Genomic DNA, 19,346 nt, shown 5'->3' on the forward strand with positions numbered 1-19,346 from the left:
AGCTAACTGATACATTGTAGAGCATTGTGATAAATTGCATTTATCAAGCATGTTTAACCACTTCATCTGCACTCTAACCACTCACCCAGATCTTTTGGGATTGCTTCTGACGTTTCAAACCACCCATCAGCTTCAAACATCCAACAATTTATCCACACACAAAAATTGCTCAATTGGCACAAAAATATGTAGTCTTTTCCTTCAGAGTTGTTTTCTCTGCCCCACACGCCCAGAAACTACACTGTGCTGTGGCCCAGTATGGATTAAATTTAGTCCTAGGCCAATAGCAGGTGTTAAGGCCTGGTGTTTCATGTCCAATAAAGGTTAAAAATGGGAGCTGAATACATTGGAGAAGAGGAGATTTCCAGTTTTTAAGTGGGATACATACATCTTTTATCTAAACCAGGAAGGTCCTGCATTATCAACCTTAAAATCATGACACTATTTATGAAATGATAATTGAGATCATATTGAGAGTTAATTATATCTCTCTCCATTTACATTTGGACTCCTGGTGATAAGCCGTCTTACCTTTACAGACAGAGTCAAGCTGCATCATACAAAATGATTGATGGGGTGGTGTGGAATAAGGAGTTTATTGGCCCCCTTTGGGGATTAATTTTGCTACACTATCATGTATTCTGTATTTATCAGATTTAAAAAAAACAACAACAACAACAATCTGAAAAATATGAGAGTTTTTTATCCGTTTTATTATGTCTTTTTTTTTTTTTAAATTAATCTCTTCTCCTGCATGGCCTGGTTGTTTTAGTTACCATGGATCAGCTTCTCAGCTAGTATAAATCCATGGAGTCCCCTTGCACTTTGGATTTATTCCAGCTGAGGACCTGGCCCTAAGTATCCAAATTCACAGATCTCAGAGGGAGAGGGGGAAAATGATAAGTTAAAAATGTATATGGTTCAGAAAAATAAGCCAACCGCTATCTGATGTTGACAGGAGTAATTGGAATCTGCTGGAAGCTCAGCACTTTCAAAAATTAAGCTATTATGTAGGTTCCAGTATTGATTTAAGCCTAACTTCAGGCACCCCTTTTTGGAAAAATCTTGGCTGCCATTTCTAGTCCAAATATTTTAAAGCTGTTACTTTTACAACACTAAATATTGCTTGGTCTGCATCTTAGCACAACGTAATTGTAGGGTCTTTCTAACAAGTGTTCTTTTTTTCATTTATTTTTGAAATGTCAACTGCTTTTGCCATGTCTTTGTGGGTAGTGCCATGTGATATATAATGGTAAATTGTCTCATTGTTTCCTTGTACTTATCTGCCTGTCTGTATCTGTTGCCTCTTGTCGATAATTGCCCTGTTCTGTTCATTCTCTTTGAAGCACCTGGCACTTGCCACTTTCAGAAGACAGGATACTGAGCTACATCTACCATTGGTCTGACCGAGTATGGCCATTCTTATATTGTGTACTTAGATTAAAAGGTCTTTGGGGCAGGGACCATATTTTGGTTGTATGTTTGAACTACATCTAGCACAATCGGTTCCTAGTCCATTACTAGGGCATCAAGGTGCTGCTGTAATACAAATACTAAATACATTTTTCTGGAGGTTAGTTTTTATTTATTAATACTTAATGTAATATTTATCTTCTTACCAGGCGTTCCGGGGAGCAGATTTGGAGTGTTTCAATTTTCCTTCTATTCTTTCTGCTTCTGTATGGAATTCTAGGAGTTCAGATGTTTGGAACTTTTACCTATCATTGCGTAACAAATGACACCCAGACAGGGTAAGTTCATCTATATGGACATTTTGGGGTGTATTCTCTCAATGTATATAGGTAATTTCTACTAATGTTAATGAGTGTAGGTTGGACTTATTATGTTAAAAGTAGACCAGAGCCATCAGTTATCATAAGAAGATATAGCCAGATACATCTGGAAAAAAATTGCTACAGTCGTTGCTATGGCTATAGGCTGCAGTCTCCATGAAAGTGTGTGTGTGTGTGTGTGTGTGTGTGTGTGTAAGAGAGAGAGAGAGAGAGAGAGAGACAGACAGACACACATCCCAGCAAAGGGAGCCCCGGGGCCATTGTTGCTGAATTGTGACCTAGATCAAGTCCTTGCCATCAGGTCCTTGTCTGTGCAACTTCAGTTCGGCCCCTTAGTGTTTATGCATTATGACAGTCTTCAATTACATGATCTTATACTATTTTTTGTACTGGTCCCATGCTTCATTCAGTGCACAGGATGGATGGGGCTCACTTAATGAGCAGCTGTGCAATAATTTGTTTTCAGTGTGTGGATCGCATGCCTAATGTACTGCACACTATTCAAACCCTGCTCTGAAGAGAGAATTATTAATTTCCTCTTCTTTTCTATAGCACTAGTCACTAGAGTATCTAAGTGCTTCACACCATTAATTAATTTACTTTCACAACACCCCTGTGAGATGAAGCTATGGTATGAACTCCATGGAATAGATGGGGAACTTAGGCACAGAGAGACTAAGGTAAAAATGTCCACTAATTTTGGGTGTCCAATATGAGACACCTAAGATCTGGTTGTTTAGATTACTTGGTATTATATAGCACTGTATATGTTATAATCCCAGCTCCTAATAACTTCAGTTGACCCTATGAATGCTCAACATTTCTGCAGATCAGACCTCAGAGTTTCAAGGTAGGCACCTAGAAAACGAGGAACACGCAGTTACCAGTGGCAGAGGCCGGGATAGAATCCCATTATTGAGGGCAGCATTCAGCTGCCTTAACTGTGAGATCCTCCTTTCTGTTCCCGCAGTCCCCTCCCCTCATTCACTATACACCTTCCAAATTCTGCAACAAATGAAGCAGGGGTCCCACAGAAAACATTCTTTTCGGTACACAACCCTGTTTCATCCCCAGAGGAGCTCCATCCTGTACACTTAATGAGGCAGGGATCCTGTGTAGAAAGTATGTGATCATTTAATTTAAAGACTGTATCATAATGCATAAATCAGGCAACTTCCCCCTACATGCTGCCTGGGTCCGGCAGGGGGGTTATTGAGAGCACAGGAGAGACAAGTCTCCAAGTTCTCAATTCAAGTGCCTGGACCCAGCACAGAACTGCAACAATAGGAAAAGCCAGCAGCAGCAGCCCCAGGCTGGTGCATGCTTTGTTTTGATGGAATCTTCAGGGTATTTAGCTGCTAAGCCCTAGCAAATGCCTACTGAACATATGCAAATTGCTGTTTTTCAAAGGCTTATGACTTGACTAAAGTTTGAAAAGATTAACAGGGATGACAAAAGGTGCTTGCTTGACACCAGGGTGACCATCCTGCCAAATTTAAAGTCCCTGTTCCAAAACATGGATATGCTAGAGCTTCCTAAAGAAAAGATTTCCAGAAATCTGGGGGGGAGGGATAACTCAGTGGTTTGAGCATTGGCCTGCAAAACCCAGGGTTGTAAGTTCAATTCTTCAGGGGGCCATTTAGGGATCCAGGGCAAAAAAAATAGTCAGGGATTGTTCCTCCTTTGAGCAGAGGGTTGAACTAGATGACCTCCTGAGGTCTCTTCCAACTCTGATAGTCTAGTCTATGGGCAAAATATTTTACCTAGCTTCATTCTCAGAAATTACTGAAACATTTAGACTGAAATTTTCTGGAAAAATTCAGCCTAAGGCTGACAACCACCATGGAAAATTTCAGACCAAACATTTAAAGTTTTTTAGCAAAGTTATTAGCTACTGAAAACAGGGTCTTAATGTGAGAAGCATTGAGTAGTCTTAATAATAGGTGATGCTAACAGCCCCATCTATGATAACTTGGATAAGTTGTGCCAAAGGATGGGTGAGGGAAATAAGTCTAGAAATATCTGAAAAAATGTCAACACAAAGGAAGGAAAGGGCTTATTTAACACAGAGATTTCCAAGGTGAGTTCCATGTACCAGTTGGGGTCTGTAGATCAGTTCCTGGGAGTCTGCAATAGCTGGTAAGTGACATGATGTTGGCTTCTTCTTGTTTATGATTGCTTTTAAATGCCTTCATGCTCTTCAGTGTGAAGAGCAGCCTGGAGTCTGGTAAAAGTAGCTGGAAACATGAAAGACCTTGTCTAGTTACCTCTGCTAGGAGGGATGAGGAGCAGGATCCTCCCACAGGAATCAGAGCTACCAGAGGGATTGGAGCTGCCACCCTGAAAAAGAAAATTCGTATGGGAATTATACCTAGGGAGGCAGGTAGAAAGAAAGACTGTGTGGGTGGCAAGAGGCGGGGATTCAGAAAGAAACACAAGTGGGGAAATGGAATGAAAACTAAAAGTAAATAATGCTATTAACTCTTTTTCAAAAAGGACAAAACATTTACCACATTCTGGACAACTGCTAATACAAAATACTGTGTAAATACTTCTTTTCCAAGTAAGCACTTGCTGTAATAGCTTTGATCAAGAATATTATTTGATCAAGAAGGGTAGGGGTGGTGTCAAAATATTGCTGCTACTTCCCCAAAACATTTCTAAAATCCAATTGTTCCTTTCCATCCAGATTGCTAAAGTTTGTTCAGGTGCTGATCAGCACCCGTTTTGATTACCGCAACCTCTTCTTCCTCTCTAGCGTCCCTGACACCCACACTTTACCACTTCCATCCTCTCCACCTCCTCAGTTATTTTGTAATGTTAACTCTGGCAAATAGAAATACTTCAGTGCACTAAATAAAGTCTGAGCTATTCCCTCCATCTGTGAGATCAGCATAAGCTGACCTTCTTCCCAAAGGCTGAAAAGTTTTTCTGTTGGATAATACTTTTTTGTTACCTCTCTTATTTATCTCCTTTTTAGCTGCCAGGCTTCTTTGCTTACAGCAAACACTCTTTGCTTCCTAGGTAATTTTCTCACTCACATTCTCTTGTGATTATCACTTATCTGACTACATCTCTGCTGTTGCAGCTCTTCCCCATGATTTATTACACTGTTACAGCTCTCTTCCCACTAATCTTTTGTTTAGTGGACTTCCTTACTGTGGCACTTCTTTAGCTGATTGCTCTATCTTTTGTGCCCATTTCCTTTCTTGTTGGGAAAGTTTTTAACCACCAGAAGAGTGATAGAACTAGTGTCTGCAGGATTCAAGGGAGGTGCCGCTTTGTTGTCACCACCAGAGTCCCAGGCAGGTTGCCACTAAGAGGTACTGAGACGCTAAGCCATGCAGGAAGTCCCAACGAAAGGGGCATGAGCGATAGCCCTCTGTGATTTCCTGATTGGCTGGCACTCCTCATGTAAACTGGGAAGGCATTTCTGGGAGTTGTCTGAGCAATGCAGACCTCCACTCTTCCTGTCTCATGGCTTCTCAATCCCACATTCTCAGCTCTTGACTATGCTTAGCTCCCTGCCCTGATCCCTGGTGTATTGTCTTCAGCTTAAGAGCATTGCTGACTCTGGCTTGGGCCGACCCTGATTCTCGCCTCCCACTTTCAATTTGGTGACAGACTTTGTCTTTGCAGTTTTGACCTGGCCTGGCCCTGGATTCGTCTCTGACCTTCATCCCTGATACTGAATAGCTCACTCTATGCCCACAGGCTGCCCACGACCCAAATCTGATACATTGTTCAGGTCACTTCCAGACTTTGCCCTTCTGCCAATCCCTCAATAGACAGCTGAAGGGCAGGTCCATCTTCCACCTGCATTTCCCAGGCAACCCAACTCCCCCAGGAACAAGCTACCTGCTTGCAGATGGAGAATCTCGCACTACAGGCCCAGTTAGCTCAGACCATGGCCAAAGTGCTGGCTTCCATCCAGACTGAAATTGGGAAAGTGACCAGCCCAGGTCCAAAAAGGGGGTACCCCTCCCAGGCATCACAGGGGCACCAACCCCCCACCTTTGAAGAGAACCCAACCCAAACCCCATGGGTCCTCTCCACACTTACAGATTTCACTTCAGTTACATACCCTAGAGGGACTGAGGTCAGTTCCCCTGCAGTTATCCATGAGCGACTCTGCTGCTGCTGACAATATTATAGATGCAAAGGTAGCCCAGACCCTTCAGCCAAAACCTTCACTGGACCTGGTAGAAACAATCAATAAGTCACCCCTGTCGTCGGGTTCAGTAACCCGGAAAACTGTTTCCTTAGAGGCCAGAGTGGGAGAGCGCCATGAGTTATTGCACTTCAGTAAGATCCATGCTCTGCACTTGTAGTAATAAGATTTTATGTTTGTACTTTGTATAATTTAAAATGAGAAATAAAGAATAATAATGTAGCATGCATTAAATGTATTGGTGTATGATTTGACCATAGCCCACCAACCACCCTTTCTGAAAGCAGAAAGGAATGGCCTAATGGGCTACTGGTAAAGATGCATCAGCCAGAATCTGTGTCTGGAGCTGATTTCAAGGCAGTAACAGACCTTTTAGGGTCACTACTTTGTTGTAGATTTAGCATTTTAAAATAAGTAAAAGAATGCAGTGATTGTTTTCTCTTGCACTGCAATTTGTTCAAATGCTCTGTGTAAATCAATTCTGTTTTGTGTGTGAATGAGGAATGTGTGTGTTAGAAAATAAGTGTGAAGTCCATCACTGGACCAGATGTTCTAGGGAGGAACCGGGGACAGACACAAGGGCGCCAGGAGATTACAACACGTCCCTATTGAAATGTCAGAAAAGGGCAGCTATCAATGGGGACAAGATAGCTGTGACCAAAACCAGCATGGGGTAATTCCCTGAAAGACTTGATGAAAGAACAAAATAAAGAATGAAAAGGACAATTTAAGAAAACAAGCACTCTTCAAACAACAATTGATTACAGCATGACGGTGCAAAACTCATTGGTCCCAATGAAGGAAAATCACTATATAAACAGGTTGCCTTGGGTTTAAAATCACTATATAAACTTTGGGTTCGTCCTGCCAAGACTTCCCTGGAACATTGTGTGGCAACCGACAGAACCCGGCTCCTACCTACCCGTGATCAACATAACTGGCCACTAGATTGTTCCAGACTCTGGATTGGTAACTATAACATTGACTGGTGGGACAATGTGTGTGTGTGTGATTGAATGCATATGATAATTGTACCTTCAATAAACACAGCATATTGCCTTTTCCCCTTAAAAAAGATCCCGTGTGCTTCTTATAAGCATAACACACTTCCCAGTAGTACTCAGTATACCATGATTGGAGTAGCGTGACCCATGTATTTCCTGTAGAGGGAAGTGTGTCAACTTTTCTTCTGAATTGTGCTGAAAAGTCTGCCTGCAGCTCCCATGCAAGCCAATCTCTCTCCCTTGGGAAGGGAAATTACTACCTAAGGGGAAACGCAGGGCAGTGGGGGCCAGCCAGAAAGAACTTGCCTTGAGTCCAGGACCCCCTCTCCCCCAAGAAATACCAGGAGTGCACGACGTTTTTGAGAAAAAAAGTGGACATCCAGCCCCCACACTGGGACCCTGATTGTCTCGTAGATTTGCAGCCTGGGATGAAGGCCCTATATGGACAAATATTCACCATGTCTGAACTAGAGTCAGAGGACTGGGCCCTTTATCTGAGAAAATCTCGAGAAAGATTCATCAGTTGATCTGTCTTCCCATTAGGGTCCCCAGTCCTTTTTATACAGAAAAAGGATGAGTTGCTGCGCCTTTGTGTGAACCATTGAGCCCTAAATCAGATCAAAATCCACAACCAGTATCCTCTGCCATTATCCTGGAATTGCTAGAGTGTGTGCAAATGGCCAGGATCTTCACAAAACTAGACCTTTGGGAAGCTTACAACTTAGTGTATATAAGGGTTGGAGATGAGTGGATGGACCCAGAATGGACACGTTGAATACTTAGTAATGCCATTTGGCTTAACAACGCCCCTACAACTTTCCAATGCTTCACAAATGATGTGTTCAGTATATATTTGATCACTATGTCATCATTTATCTCGATATCCTGGTGTTCTTAGAGAACCAAAGCCAACACTGTTGTCATATCCAGTCTGTTCTAGGAAGTTCTGTGGAGGCATGATCTGTATCCCACACTGGAAAAATGCTTCTTTGACTGGTCTTGCATCAAGTTTTTGGACTACATCATCTTCTCTGGGGGCGTTCAGATGAATCACCAAAATATTACAGCAATCCACGATTAGGCGACTCCCCAGAACGCCGTGAATTGCTGGGTGTGACGGGTTAGATTACAGAAACCCCCTTGTGGCTGCCAACTAATGTGCCAAGACTACTTATGCCCCTGCTTTCCTACCCTGGCATCTTAGGACTTTGGTGTCCTGCCTGGTTTGAGCCAGACCCGCTAGCCTGCTGCAAACCCAGACCCAGGGTCTGAACCACGTCCCCTAGCAGCTGTAGGCTTAACTGAAAGCAACTTACAGAAGTGTTCCTGTCTTTAACACTCAGATGTCCAACTCCCAATGGGGTCCAAACCCCCAAATAAATCCATTTTACCCTGTATAAACCTTATACACGGTAAACTCATAAATTGTTTGCCCTCTATAACACTGATAGAGAGATATGTACAGTTAGAAATTAATGGAGATATCCCATCTCCTAGAACTGGAAGGGACCTTGAAAGGTCATTGAGTCCAGCCCCCTGCCTTCACTAGCAGGACCAAGTACTGATTTTGCCCCAGATCCCCAAGTGGCCCCCTCAAGGATTGAACTCACAACTCCGGGTTTAGCTGGCCAATGCTCAAACCACTGAGCTATCCCTCCCCCCAAGTTGTTTGCCCCCTCCCCAGGTATTAAGGCATACTCTGGGTTAATTATTAAGTAAAAAGTGATTTTATTAAATACAGAAAGTAGGATTTAAGTGGTTCCAAGTAGTGACAGACAGAACAAAGTGAATTACCAAGTAAAATAAAATAGAACACGCAAGTCTATGTCTAAGAAACTGAATACAAATAAAACCTCACCAGTTCTAGTAAGCTTCCTTTTACAGACTAGTCCCCTGCTAGTCTGGGTCCAGCAATCACTCACACCCCCTGTCGTGACTGTCCTTTGTTCCAGTATACATATATACATTCATAAGCATATTCCATAAAGCCTTATGGAGGGCACCGTCACACTGGGTTTTGCCAATTTTTATTGGTGGTTTATCACTGACTTCTCTGGAAAAAATAGTTCTCCTAACTTCACTACTGTGTAAGACTGTCTGGTTCAGTTGGTCATCTGAAGCCCAGCATGCCTTCATTCAGTTCAAATCCACCTTTGTGATGGCCCTCATCCTGGTATTCCCCAACCCAACCCAACCTACCCCTTCATATTGGAGGCTCATGCATCCAGCGTGACCCTTGGAGCAGCACTCTCGCAGAAGCTTGGACACAGCAAGTCTTGCAGCCCTATGCATTTTACTCCTGCAAGCTCATCCCAGCAGGAAGAAATTATGAAATACTAGATAAGGAACATTTAAAGATTGGTGCTACCACCTTGAGGGGGCTTTGCTCCCTGTACAGGTCTTCACAACCATAAGAACCTCCAGCATCTCAGCAAGGCCTGAGCTTTAAACCAAAGGCAGCTAAGGTAGACCCTGTTTCTCTCGGTTCAAGTTCACTGTCACCTACCGATCTGAACCTTATCATGAAAAGGAGAGTACTACCAGAACGGCGAGGAACCAACCGCCAAGCCACCATACCGTCTCAAACCCAGTAATTTCCTCAAGGCATCAGTTCATCAAGATCTGATCTCCCTTATTTGGTCCATCTCAAAGGAGGTTTCCTTTGCCTGGGAACCACTTCCTGAGCACTTGGGTACCCAGATGCACTGCTCTGAACACGATGGAGCAACATATTTCAGTGGGTGTCTGTATGTCCCTCTAGTGGGGCTGCTACCTTGAGATACTGTATCTTTGTCATGATGCCTCACTGGCAGGACACTTTGGTTGTCATAAGACTTCCTGCACAACCTCCTGCTTTTTCTAGTGGCTCCACATGCAGGCTGAAATTCAAGCCTATGTAGATTCATTTGAGCTCTATGACTGCACCAAGATAACTTGAACCATGCCCCTTGGTACTTCGATACCCTGGAAACATCCACAAAGTTTTGGACATCGATTTCACTAAATGTCATTGTGGAACTCCCCAACTCTGATGGTAACACTGTCATCTTGATGGTCATGGACTGTCTGACAAAAATAGCTCACTTTCATCTTCTCAAAATGCTTACCCTCTGCTGAAGTTACTGGCAAACTCTTGATAAGACATGGTATTTGTCTTCATGGGCTTCTGGACTATATTGGCTCAGACTGAGGTCCACAATTTGCCTTGCACTTCTGGCACAAAATCCTGTGACTGCTGGACATCTGCACTTACTATCCTCAGATGGAAAGTCTGAGAGGCTGAACCAGGTACTGGAAGAGTATCTCAGATACTTCACTATCATCATAACAACTGATACAACCTCTTACCACTTGTCAAGTTTTTCTACTAAATGCAGACCACCCCTCAGCAGAACAGAGCCCCTTCTTCCAAATTATGGGTTCCACCTGGCACTACCAGCAGGATCGCTGAACTCAGCTGTCTCTGACTGGGTCCAACAAATCCATTTTGCCCAGAAGGATCTTAAGGACCACCAACAGAATGCAAAGAGAGCTTACAAGTGGTATGCCAACTAGTGGTGCCAAGAGGCCTTGTCCCTCTCTAGGTCAGAAAATCTAGATCACTTTGAAGAATCTTCCGTCCAGTAGATCCTCCCGCAAGCTGGATCACTTGTTCCCGGGACCTTTTGGATATGTCAGCAAGTCAACCCAGTCACTTTCAAATTACATGTTCTCCAATCCCTCAAGATACTCCCATGTTTCACGTGCTGCTGCTAAAATCCTATGCTGACAACCCCTTTCCTGGGGAACCCCTCCTCCACCTCTGCCAGTTGAAGACCAGGACCATGAAGAATATGAGGTGCATGCTATCCTCAATTCCAGATGCACCCAAGGACACAAGTATTACCTAATAGACTGGGAAGGACGTGGACTTGAAGAGTACACTTGTGAACCTGCCTTCCATGTCCACACCCCCGACTTGGTAAGAAAGTTTCATGACGCTCATTCAGACGAGCCTGGTCCAGTTCCATCCTGAAAAGGAGGGTCCTGAAGAGGAAGGTGATGTAGGAAGCCATGGGCCTAGAACCAGTGCCGGCAAGGTTTAAGGAAGGTGCCATTTCCTTGTCACCACCAGGGACCTAGGTAAGGAGCTCTGAGAGGCTAAGTCCTGCAGGAAGTCCTGCCCTAAGGGACATGAGCAACAGCCCTCTGTGATTCCTTGGTTGGTTGTTACCATATAAACCAAGAAGCCATTTCTGGGACTTGCCTGAGTAGCTCAGACCTCTTGTGTTTGTCTGCCTTAGATCCTGCCTCACCACTCTTTGCTGTTACTTGCTTTCATCCCAGACTCTCAGCTCTTGATCTAGGCTTGGTTCCTGATACCTGGTTTATTGTCTTCATCTTATGACCATTGTTGACCTTGGTGACCCGGCCCAACCCCGATTCTGACCTCACAATTTCAGTTTGGCTATGGACATTTTTGCATTTTTGACCTGGGCTGGCCTCAGATCGATCTGATCTTCAGCCATGATACTGAGCAGCTCACAACCTGATCCTGACAGGTGATATGATGCTTTGGAACACACTCTCAATAGCAGTAGTGGGGGTGAACAAACTAACTAGTCTTAAAATGGAGCTTGATAAGTTTATGACAGGGTTTCCTGTGATAGCATGAGACTGGACTCAATGATCCAGGCAATCCCTTCCAGTACTATGTCCTATGTTCCTAAGAAAGACTGATAGTAGGACTGGAATGTCCCCTAATGTATAAATCTAATCATTTAAACAAATCTGCATATTGTAAGTAATTTGCTCAAGTTAATTCATCACAAAACTGAAATTAATTTCAAATCTGAACAGTTTAGTAAAGAGGGGGATAAATTCCCCAAATGTGCTCTGATTTACACTTGAGTAACCCTCTTCTAGAAAAGGGACTTGCATGAGAATAAATGAGAGCAGCTAGACCCCATGTGTCACTGTACACATTAGACTACCATGTATTCAATCACACACATTATCTACAGTTTAGCTCAGTTTTTCTCTACTCATTCTAATGATCACGATATTTTTGGCTAAACAGAAACTCCTTCATACTGCATGAAGTTTTCCTCACATATGTGATTATTTCAGTGAATACCTCTGTAAAGGAAAATCCTCCTCTTCACAGTGCTCTACCTGAGTGGGGATTGAGGGGAAGGATTCCTACACTGACCCAGAGGCTTCATACACTTAGGAGAGCCACTCTACAGAGTCTGGAAAGTTCCCATTGTTTCCCCAGTTCTTATCCTATTACTCCAGAGGGAATTCTGCGCCAAAAAAATAAAAATTCTGTGCATAATATTTTAAATTTCACAAGTGTTATTTGTCAGTAAATAAATGTGGCGGCTCCAGCATGGCAGTAGGGAGCACAGGCCACTGGCTGCACGATGGTAGGAGATCACCCAGCAGCCCCCTCCCTGTCCCCTGGGACACAGACTTGGTGGTGAGGCTGCACCTGACCCTGACACAGTGCAAGGACCAGGATTGCCCCAGAAACAGCCCAGGGACCTGCCCGTCCATGCCAGGCGCACCAGGTGTGGGCAGGCAGGCTCAGCCTGGCAGGATGCAAGTGTGGAGAGGCATAGTGTGAGGGGTATCCAGGTGTGGGGTGAGAGGGTTCTGGGTGGGGCAATCTGGGTGCAGGGTGCTCAGTGGGGTGTCAGGGTGCACAAGGGCTTATTGAGAGTTCTAGGTGCAGGGGCAATGGGACTCTGCAGAGGGGTCCAGGTGAAGGTGTTTGGAGCTCAGCAGAGGGGGTGGGGTGGGATCGGGCTTGGCAAGGGGCATCTGTGTGTGTGTGGGGGGGGGCTCAGTGGGGATGTCTGAGTGCTGGGTGGGGTGGAGGTCTGGGTTCAGCTGTTTGGGGCTCAGTGTGAGGGGTCTGAGTGCGGGGGACTTGTGGGGGTTCAATTGTGGAGGACTCAGTGGGGGTGGTCTGGGGGTGGGGGGGCAGATGCAGGTAAGGTTGGGGTTGGTGCAGGGGTCTGGGTGCAGGGGTTGGCCTTGGTGGGTTGAGGGTTTGGGTGCAGGGGGCTCAGTGAGGAGGTTCTGGGGGCGGGGGGAAGGGGGGAGGCTCAGTGGGGAGGTTGGGTGACAGGGGGCTGAATGCATGAGAGATGGGCAGATGAGGGACCAGCTTCCTGTACACTGACCCCTCTCCCCATTGTGGAGGAGTGATGGGGGCAGGAAGCAGAGCTGGGGTAGAGCAGCTTCCTGCAGGTGGGGTGGGGTCTAGGGGTGGGTCCTACCTGGCCCTGGCCACTCCTTGCAGAGGAAGAAGAACTCCTGTCCTCCCCCAGCCCAGCCAGGGTTAGCAGTTGAGCCCAGTGCAGGGTAGGAGCCACTGGGTAGGGCATCCCCAGCCCTGCCTTCCCTGCTGTGATTTACCTCTCCGCCAGCTGCTTGGGGCACCCGAAACAATGTGCCTCTGCTGCTGGGAAGGAGCATGTGATTGCTCTTGTGGCTTCCTTTTGCTTCCCTATCAGAAAGTCATTTTTCTGCTGGGAAGCAAAGAAATGTGCAGGGGACATGAATTCTGCATGTGTGCAGTAGCAGAGAATTCCCTCAGGAGTATCTTATATGGACTGGTAGGAGGATAGAGTCAAAATGTTTCTGTTGCCCTAACAACTCCCTTCTCATCAGGGTGGATTGATTTTAAATCAAAGTGATGTAAATCACGAGTTTGAATCAGCAAGAAGCAACCTTGATTTAAATCATCAATTTTAATGTTGTTTTGTATTTGTATTTTCAATTTTCCTAAAAAGAGATTGATTTTCATTGGTCAGGAACCATTAAAACATGTTGATTTGCATGCTAGTACTTTTCTTTGCTCACCAAGAGGAGACATACAATTTTATCTTAGCAATTATATAGTTTAATTTACATTTTTAAAGATTTTTTATTTTTACATTTGTATTATTTTAGATTAGAAAATGGTGAATGATGCATTTCTTATTTTCTAAATGATTATTTTTTTTACTCATGTTTTGTATCAAACTCTATTTAGATGGATATTGGAATCCACATTTTTATTAGTTACACAAAACTATTTCAAATGTGTTGGATACAGAAAACTTATTTTTTCTTATCAAAATCTGTTTTGCATTTAAAACTAACTGATTTATTAAAGGAAATATCTGTAGTTAGTGAATTGAACTGATTGTTTCTGGTCACCAGGCCCTTCAAACTTTTAGAACTAATTGAGCTCATCCTTTCACACTTAGTTTCTACTGGTAGATTGAAAGAGGAAAACAAGCATTCCTACTTTTTTTTAAGTTCCCAGTTGCTTTCTTAATTTTGAATGAACTAATCACTGAACTGAAGTAGCTGAATAAACTGAAATGAAGAAAATATTCTCATTGCATCTTCAGAAGAGGCTACTGTTGTCAAAAGCTGGTTTAGCACTTCAACAAACTCTGGTCCCAGCTGACTTGGCAGTGGCTGTCACCAGTTCAATGGTTAGATTTTCTTTAAACTTTGGCAACAAATGTCTACTGCTTAATATTTTTTTAAATTTAACTTAATTGATTTTACTAGATTGTAGGGCTATAGATAGGTTATCATAATTTCAGATTTAATTGTAAGAGAAAAATAGATTTAATTTAAATTAAAAAATCTGAATTAAATACAAGAATTAATTTTTTTTCAAGTAATTGACTTTTATTCACCCTGCTTCTCACTATAGTAATTAAATTAATAGTCTCCCTTGCAAAATTCCTTGTTTAAAGTAAGAATGCTCTGGTAAATAGATAAGAAAAAATAATTACTGATTATTATCAAGATCCATCAGTTACTCAGTCATCTAGCAGTTTGTGCATAACTTCCCAAAATATTAGGACTCAGCATCATTAACAGGCATATCTGAAAACTTACTACAGCCTGTAATGGAGGAAATGAACATGGTTAATAACAACATTAAAAAAATCTCAGATATTGTCTTATGTCAGTGGCAGAAAAATAAATAACAGTAACTATTTGGATTTCTAAAAAAGAGAGAACTATCAAAGAGAAAGCTAAGAAAAATCCACATGGCAAGAATTCTTTTAAAGAGCAGATGAATGTATTGGTACTAGCTGAACAATTTACACTGCTTTAATGTTGTCTTTGGGATTTATTCAAAAGTCTCTATAAAGGGTCATGTTTTCCTTTGGTTTAAAAATGCATTGCATTTTTCAAATATAAACTGGATCCCTATAAACATACAGTATATTTTGTTGCCCATCCTTATTCCCTAGATTTGTTTGGCACCTGAGCAGAAGCTGTGTCTCTGTGACCCAGGAGTATTCAAGTCTGATATACAATATTAATTTTAATGAAGTGATGAATTTATATTTTATCATTTCTATGCTAGCTTGAGGAAAGCCCAAGTCTTAAATACAGAACATGTGGTGATATCTTTCAGAGTCAAAACGGATGCATTTTTAGCCTCACAATATTTTGGCCATTTCCATTTATATCTTTACTGTAGACTGTTAAGCTATGTTTTTGTTACAGAATGTAAATTAGGTACTCTAGGTACCCAATCCTCTGCTGGTATAATCATCATCGCTCAGTTGATGTCAGTAGAACTGTACAGACTTATACAAGCTGAGTATCTGGCCCCATATATATATTCTTTAAAAAGTCTCTCATTTATAGATATTTGGAGTTTCTTATAAGGTATTGCAACCATCTCAGTTAATGTGTGTTAGGCTAACTTGTCAGTATAATGTGAACCCAATTGATTCACATTACTTTGGGACATGAATAAAATGGGCCTTGGATTGGCTTATACCTCTTGCAGATGCCTTCGTGTCACCATCTGATAAAGTTTCCTGATAATGTAACTGTTGTGCTGAGCTAGTAATAGTTTAGCTATCTATTCATATGGAAGATTGTTCTTCTCATTCATTAATATGTGTATATGCAGTCCAGTCACTGTGTGATAATCAGACAAAAATATTAATCTATTTTTCTCTAGCTCCAAACCAGTGGAATGTCAAAAGCATCAAATATACATAACAATCCTGGGATAATTTAGACAGCTATATCATTGGTTTTACAAAGCCCAAAACGTCTATCTAATAATTTTATAGTGCTGCAGCCATTTTATTTTATATTCCTGCTGGTGCTAAAACAGAAAAGGTATCTAGGTGACAAGTAAGCTGTAAGAGAGACCAAGCTGAGGTTACTTCAGAGTAGTGTGATATGTACTTAGGTCTACATTTATTGCCTCATCAAACAATTCAGTGGCACTATCAACACAGGTAAATATAGAAACAAGCAATAACCTGCCATCGCTGTTTGAATCCACATGTCAACCCCTGTCAAGATGTCAGGAAAGAAATGTTGCTTTATAGATGTGCTTCTTGCAGAAAAATTGGCAAAATAAGAATGAAAGTAAATAAAACTTCAAATTATGTGTATAAAAGCCCAAATTTTAAAACTTTGGTGTCTCAAATACAGAACTTCAGAAAAAATAGACATTGAAACCTTGGGTATAAGTAAGGCTAAGATTATGTCGCGGAAGTCACGAAATCCGTGACTTCCAGCGACCTCAGGGACATTGGGGGCTCCACAGCAGCCCAGCCACCATGGGTGGCAGGGGACCCTTCTGCAGCTGACTGGCCGCCGCAGTCAGCGGTGACCCCTAAGCTGCCCAGGGGGACAGCAGCCGGGGGACCTCGCAGCTGCCAGTGGCAGTGGCAGAGGGACCCCGGAGCTACTCAGCGGCCACGGGGGGGAGGGGGGAAGCGCAGCTTCCCAGCCGCTACTGCTGGCAGGGGCTCCCCCGCAACTGCTTAGCTGATGCGAGCAGCCAGGGCTCCCCGCAACTCCTGGCAGCTGCTAGTGGTGGCAGAGGGACCCCGGAGCTGCTCAGTGCTGGCAGGGGGCCCCCTGCGGCTCCCCTGCCACTGTGAGTGATGGGGGACCCCCAACCCCCACAGCTCACAGCCCCACAGGGTGGCAGGGGCACCGGGCAATGGGGGCCCTGCAGCTCCCAGCCGCTGCGAGGGGTGGGGGCAGGGTGCTTGACCCTCCTCCTTCCCTATTTTGTCTGGGATGTTTTTAATAAAAGTCAGAGACAGGTCCCAGCTTCCGTGATTTTTTGTTAATTGCCCATGACCAGTCCATGACTTTTACTAAAAATATCCATGACAAAATCATAACCTTAAGTATAAGTTAGTAATAACACTTCTGAACTTAATGAGATATAGAAATCTATGGACTAAGATAATGATAGACAAATATATAGATAGTAGAAAAATACTACAGAATTCATATATTCATAGAGTTTAATTCCCCAAGGGATCATTTGATTGTCTAGTCTGAGCTCCTGTATATCACAGGCCATTAAATTTCACTCGGATACCCCTGCATTGAACCCTATAACTTGGGTTTAACTAAAGCATAACTTGTTTTTAACTAAAGCATATCTTCTAGAAAAGCATTCAGTCTTGATTTGAAGCTAACAAGAGATGGAGAATCCATCACTTCCCAAGGGAGTTTGTTGCAGTGCTTAATCACTCTCATTAAAAATGAGTGTTTAATTTGAATTTGTTTGGCTTCAACTTCCAGCTATTGGTTCTTGTTATGTCTTTCTCTGGTAGTTTACAGAGTCCTGGTATTTTCTCCTTGTGAAGATACTTATGCAATGTAATGAAGTCACCTCTCAATCTTCTTTTTTGATAAGTTAAACATATAGAACTCTTTAAATATCTCACTGTAAGGTATTTTCTCCAGTCCTTGAATAATGTATGTGGCTTTTTTTTTCTGTACCCTCTCCAATTTTTAACATTTTAACATTTAACAATTTTAAAGACTGTGGACACCAGAACTATATGCAGTTTTTTAGTATCAGTCTCATCATTGACATATACAGAGGTAAAATCACTTTCCTACTTCTCCTCACTACTCCCCTCTTTGTATATCCAAGGCTCATTAGCCCTTTCTGCCACAGCTTCTCACTGGGAACTCATGGTCACTGTGTCCGCTATGATCCCTAAATCTTTCTTTAGAGTCACTGCTTTCCAGGATACAATACCCCATTCTGTAGGAATGGTCTGCACTTTTTGTTCCTAGATATATAATTTTTCATTGGCCTATATTAAAACTAGTGCTGATCAGAAAACTTCTGTTGAAATAGTTTTCTGTTGGAAAATGCTCCTCTGGAAAAAAAGAAATTTCCCACCAACAACCCCCCACATTTTCCTCAAATGGTTTTTCTTTTCATTTCATTTCAGTAAAGTTTCAAAAAATTGGTTTCAAATGGTTATAATTTCAGAATTCATTTTATGGGCTTTTTCTTTTTTATGTTATTTCTATTATTCTTACATTATTTCATAACCTGTTAGGAGTAGTAGTCCGCGTGTATACACCACGTCAGGTTATGTCATATTATGTCATAATAGTTGGAATATTCGGTTACTTTTTTATATTGACATTTGAAATATTTGGTTACTTTTTTATATTTACACTGTCAAACTGTTTCATTTTGACACACACACTTTGATTTAGAAAATAAGATGTTTCAATCTGTGTTAAGTAGCATCTACCCTTTATTATTATTATTATTATTTTTTTAAAAAATTAGTATTTTAATTATGTTGTCATATTGTGACATGATCTGACATGTCATACTATGCATTGCTACTACTGACATGAATTAATGTAAAATATTTTAAAAACTAAAATGTAAAACTGGAACAAAATTTTCAAATGTTTCCGAAATGAATTTTTTTCCCCACAATTTCTGTTTCAGAGGAAATTTCAAAAATATTGTTTTTCCAGTTCATAAAGAAAACAAATGTCATAATATAGATGTTTCTAGAAAAAGGGAAATTCTGAGTTTTGCAAAGATCTAATTAAAATGCATTTTGTTTGAATGAGCCCAGTTTACTAAGTGATCCAGATCTCTCTGTTAGTTGCCCTGTCCTCATACTAATTTAGCACTCTGTCAATCTTTGTGTCATCTACAAATTTTATCAGCAGTGATTTTATATTTACGTTCAGCTCCATGATGAAAATGTTGAATAGCATCAGGCATAATACTGATTCCTGCAGAAACACTCCCATTCCGGATGATTTCCAATTGACAGCTGTTTTTTTGAGATCTATCATTTAGCTAGTTCTTAATCTGGAAGATGGGAGAGATTCCAGAGGACTGGAAAAAGGAAAATGTACTGCCAATCTGTAAAAAGGGGAATAAGGGAATTACAGGCCAGTCAATCAAATTGCAAACACCTAGAAGATAATAAGGTGATAAGTAACAGTCAGCATGGATTTGTCAAGAACAAATCATGTCAAATCAACCCTGCTGCCTCCTATGCAGGACATTTCTGCTATCTCACATTGGACACACAGTGAAATAAGCAGCCCGGC

General features: G+C 42.2%; 1 protein-coding gene across 2 annotated transcripts in view; it reads left to right on the forward strand.

Moving 5' to 3' along the window:
• The window catches only part of NALCN (sodium leak channel, non-selective), a 361,008-nt gene that overhangs the window by 51,254 nt on the left and 290,408 nt on the right, over nt 1-19,346 (forward strand). For both annotated transcript variants that reach the window (XM_065592295.1, XM_065592302.1), the window contains exon 6: nt 1,623-1,751. In XM_065592295.1, coding sequence (XP_065448367.1) covers nt 1,623-1,751 — 129 coding nt within the window. The remainder of the gene's footprint in view (nt 1-1,622; nt 1,752-19,346) is intronic.

The sequence above is a fragment of the Chrysemys picta genome, chromosome 1 (genome assembly GCF_011386835.1).
Source record: "Chrysemys picta bellii isolate R12L10 chromosome 1, ASM1138683v2, whole genome shotgun sequence".
NCBI classification, from domain to species: Eukaryota; Metazoa; Chordata; order Testudines; family Emydidae; genus Chrysemys; species Chrysemys picta.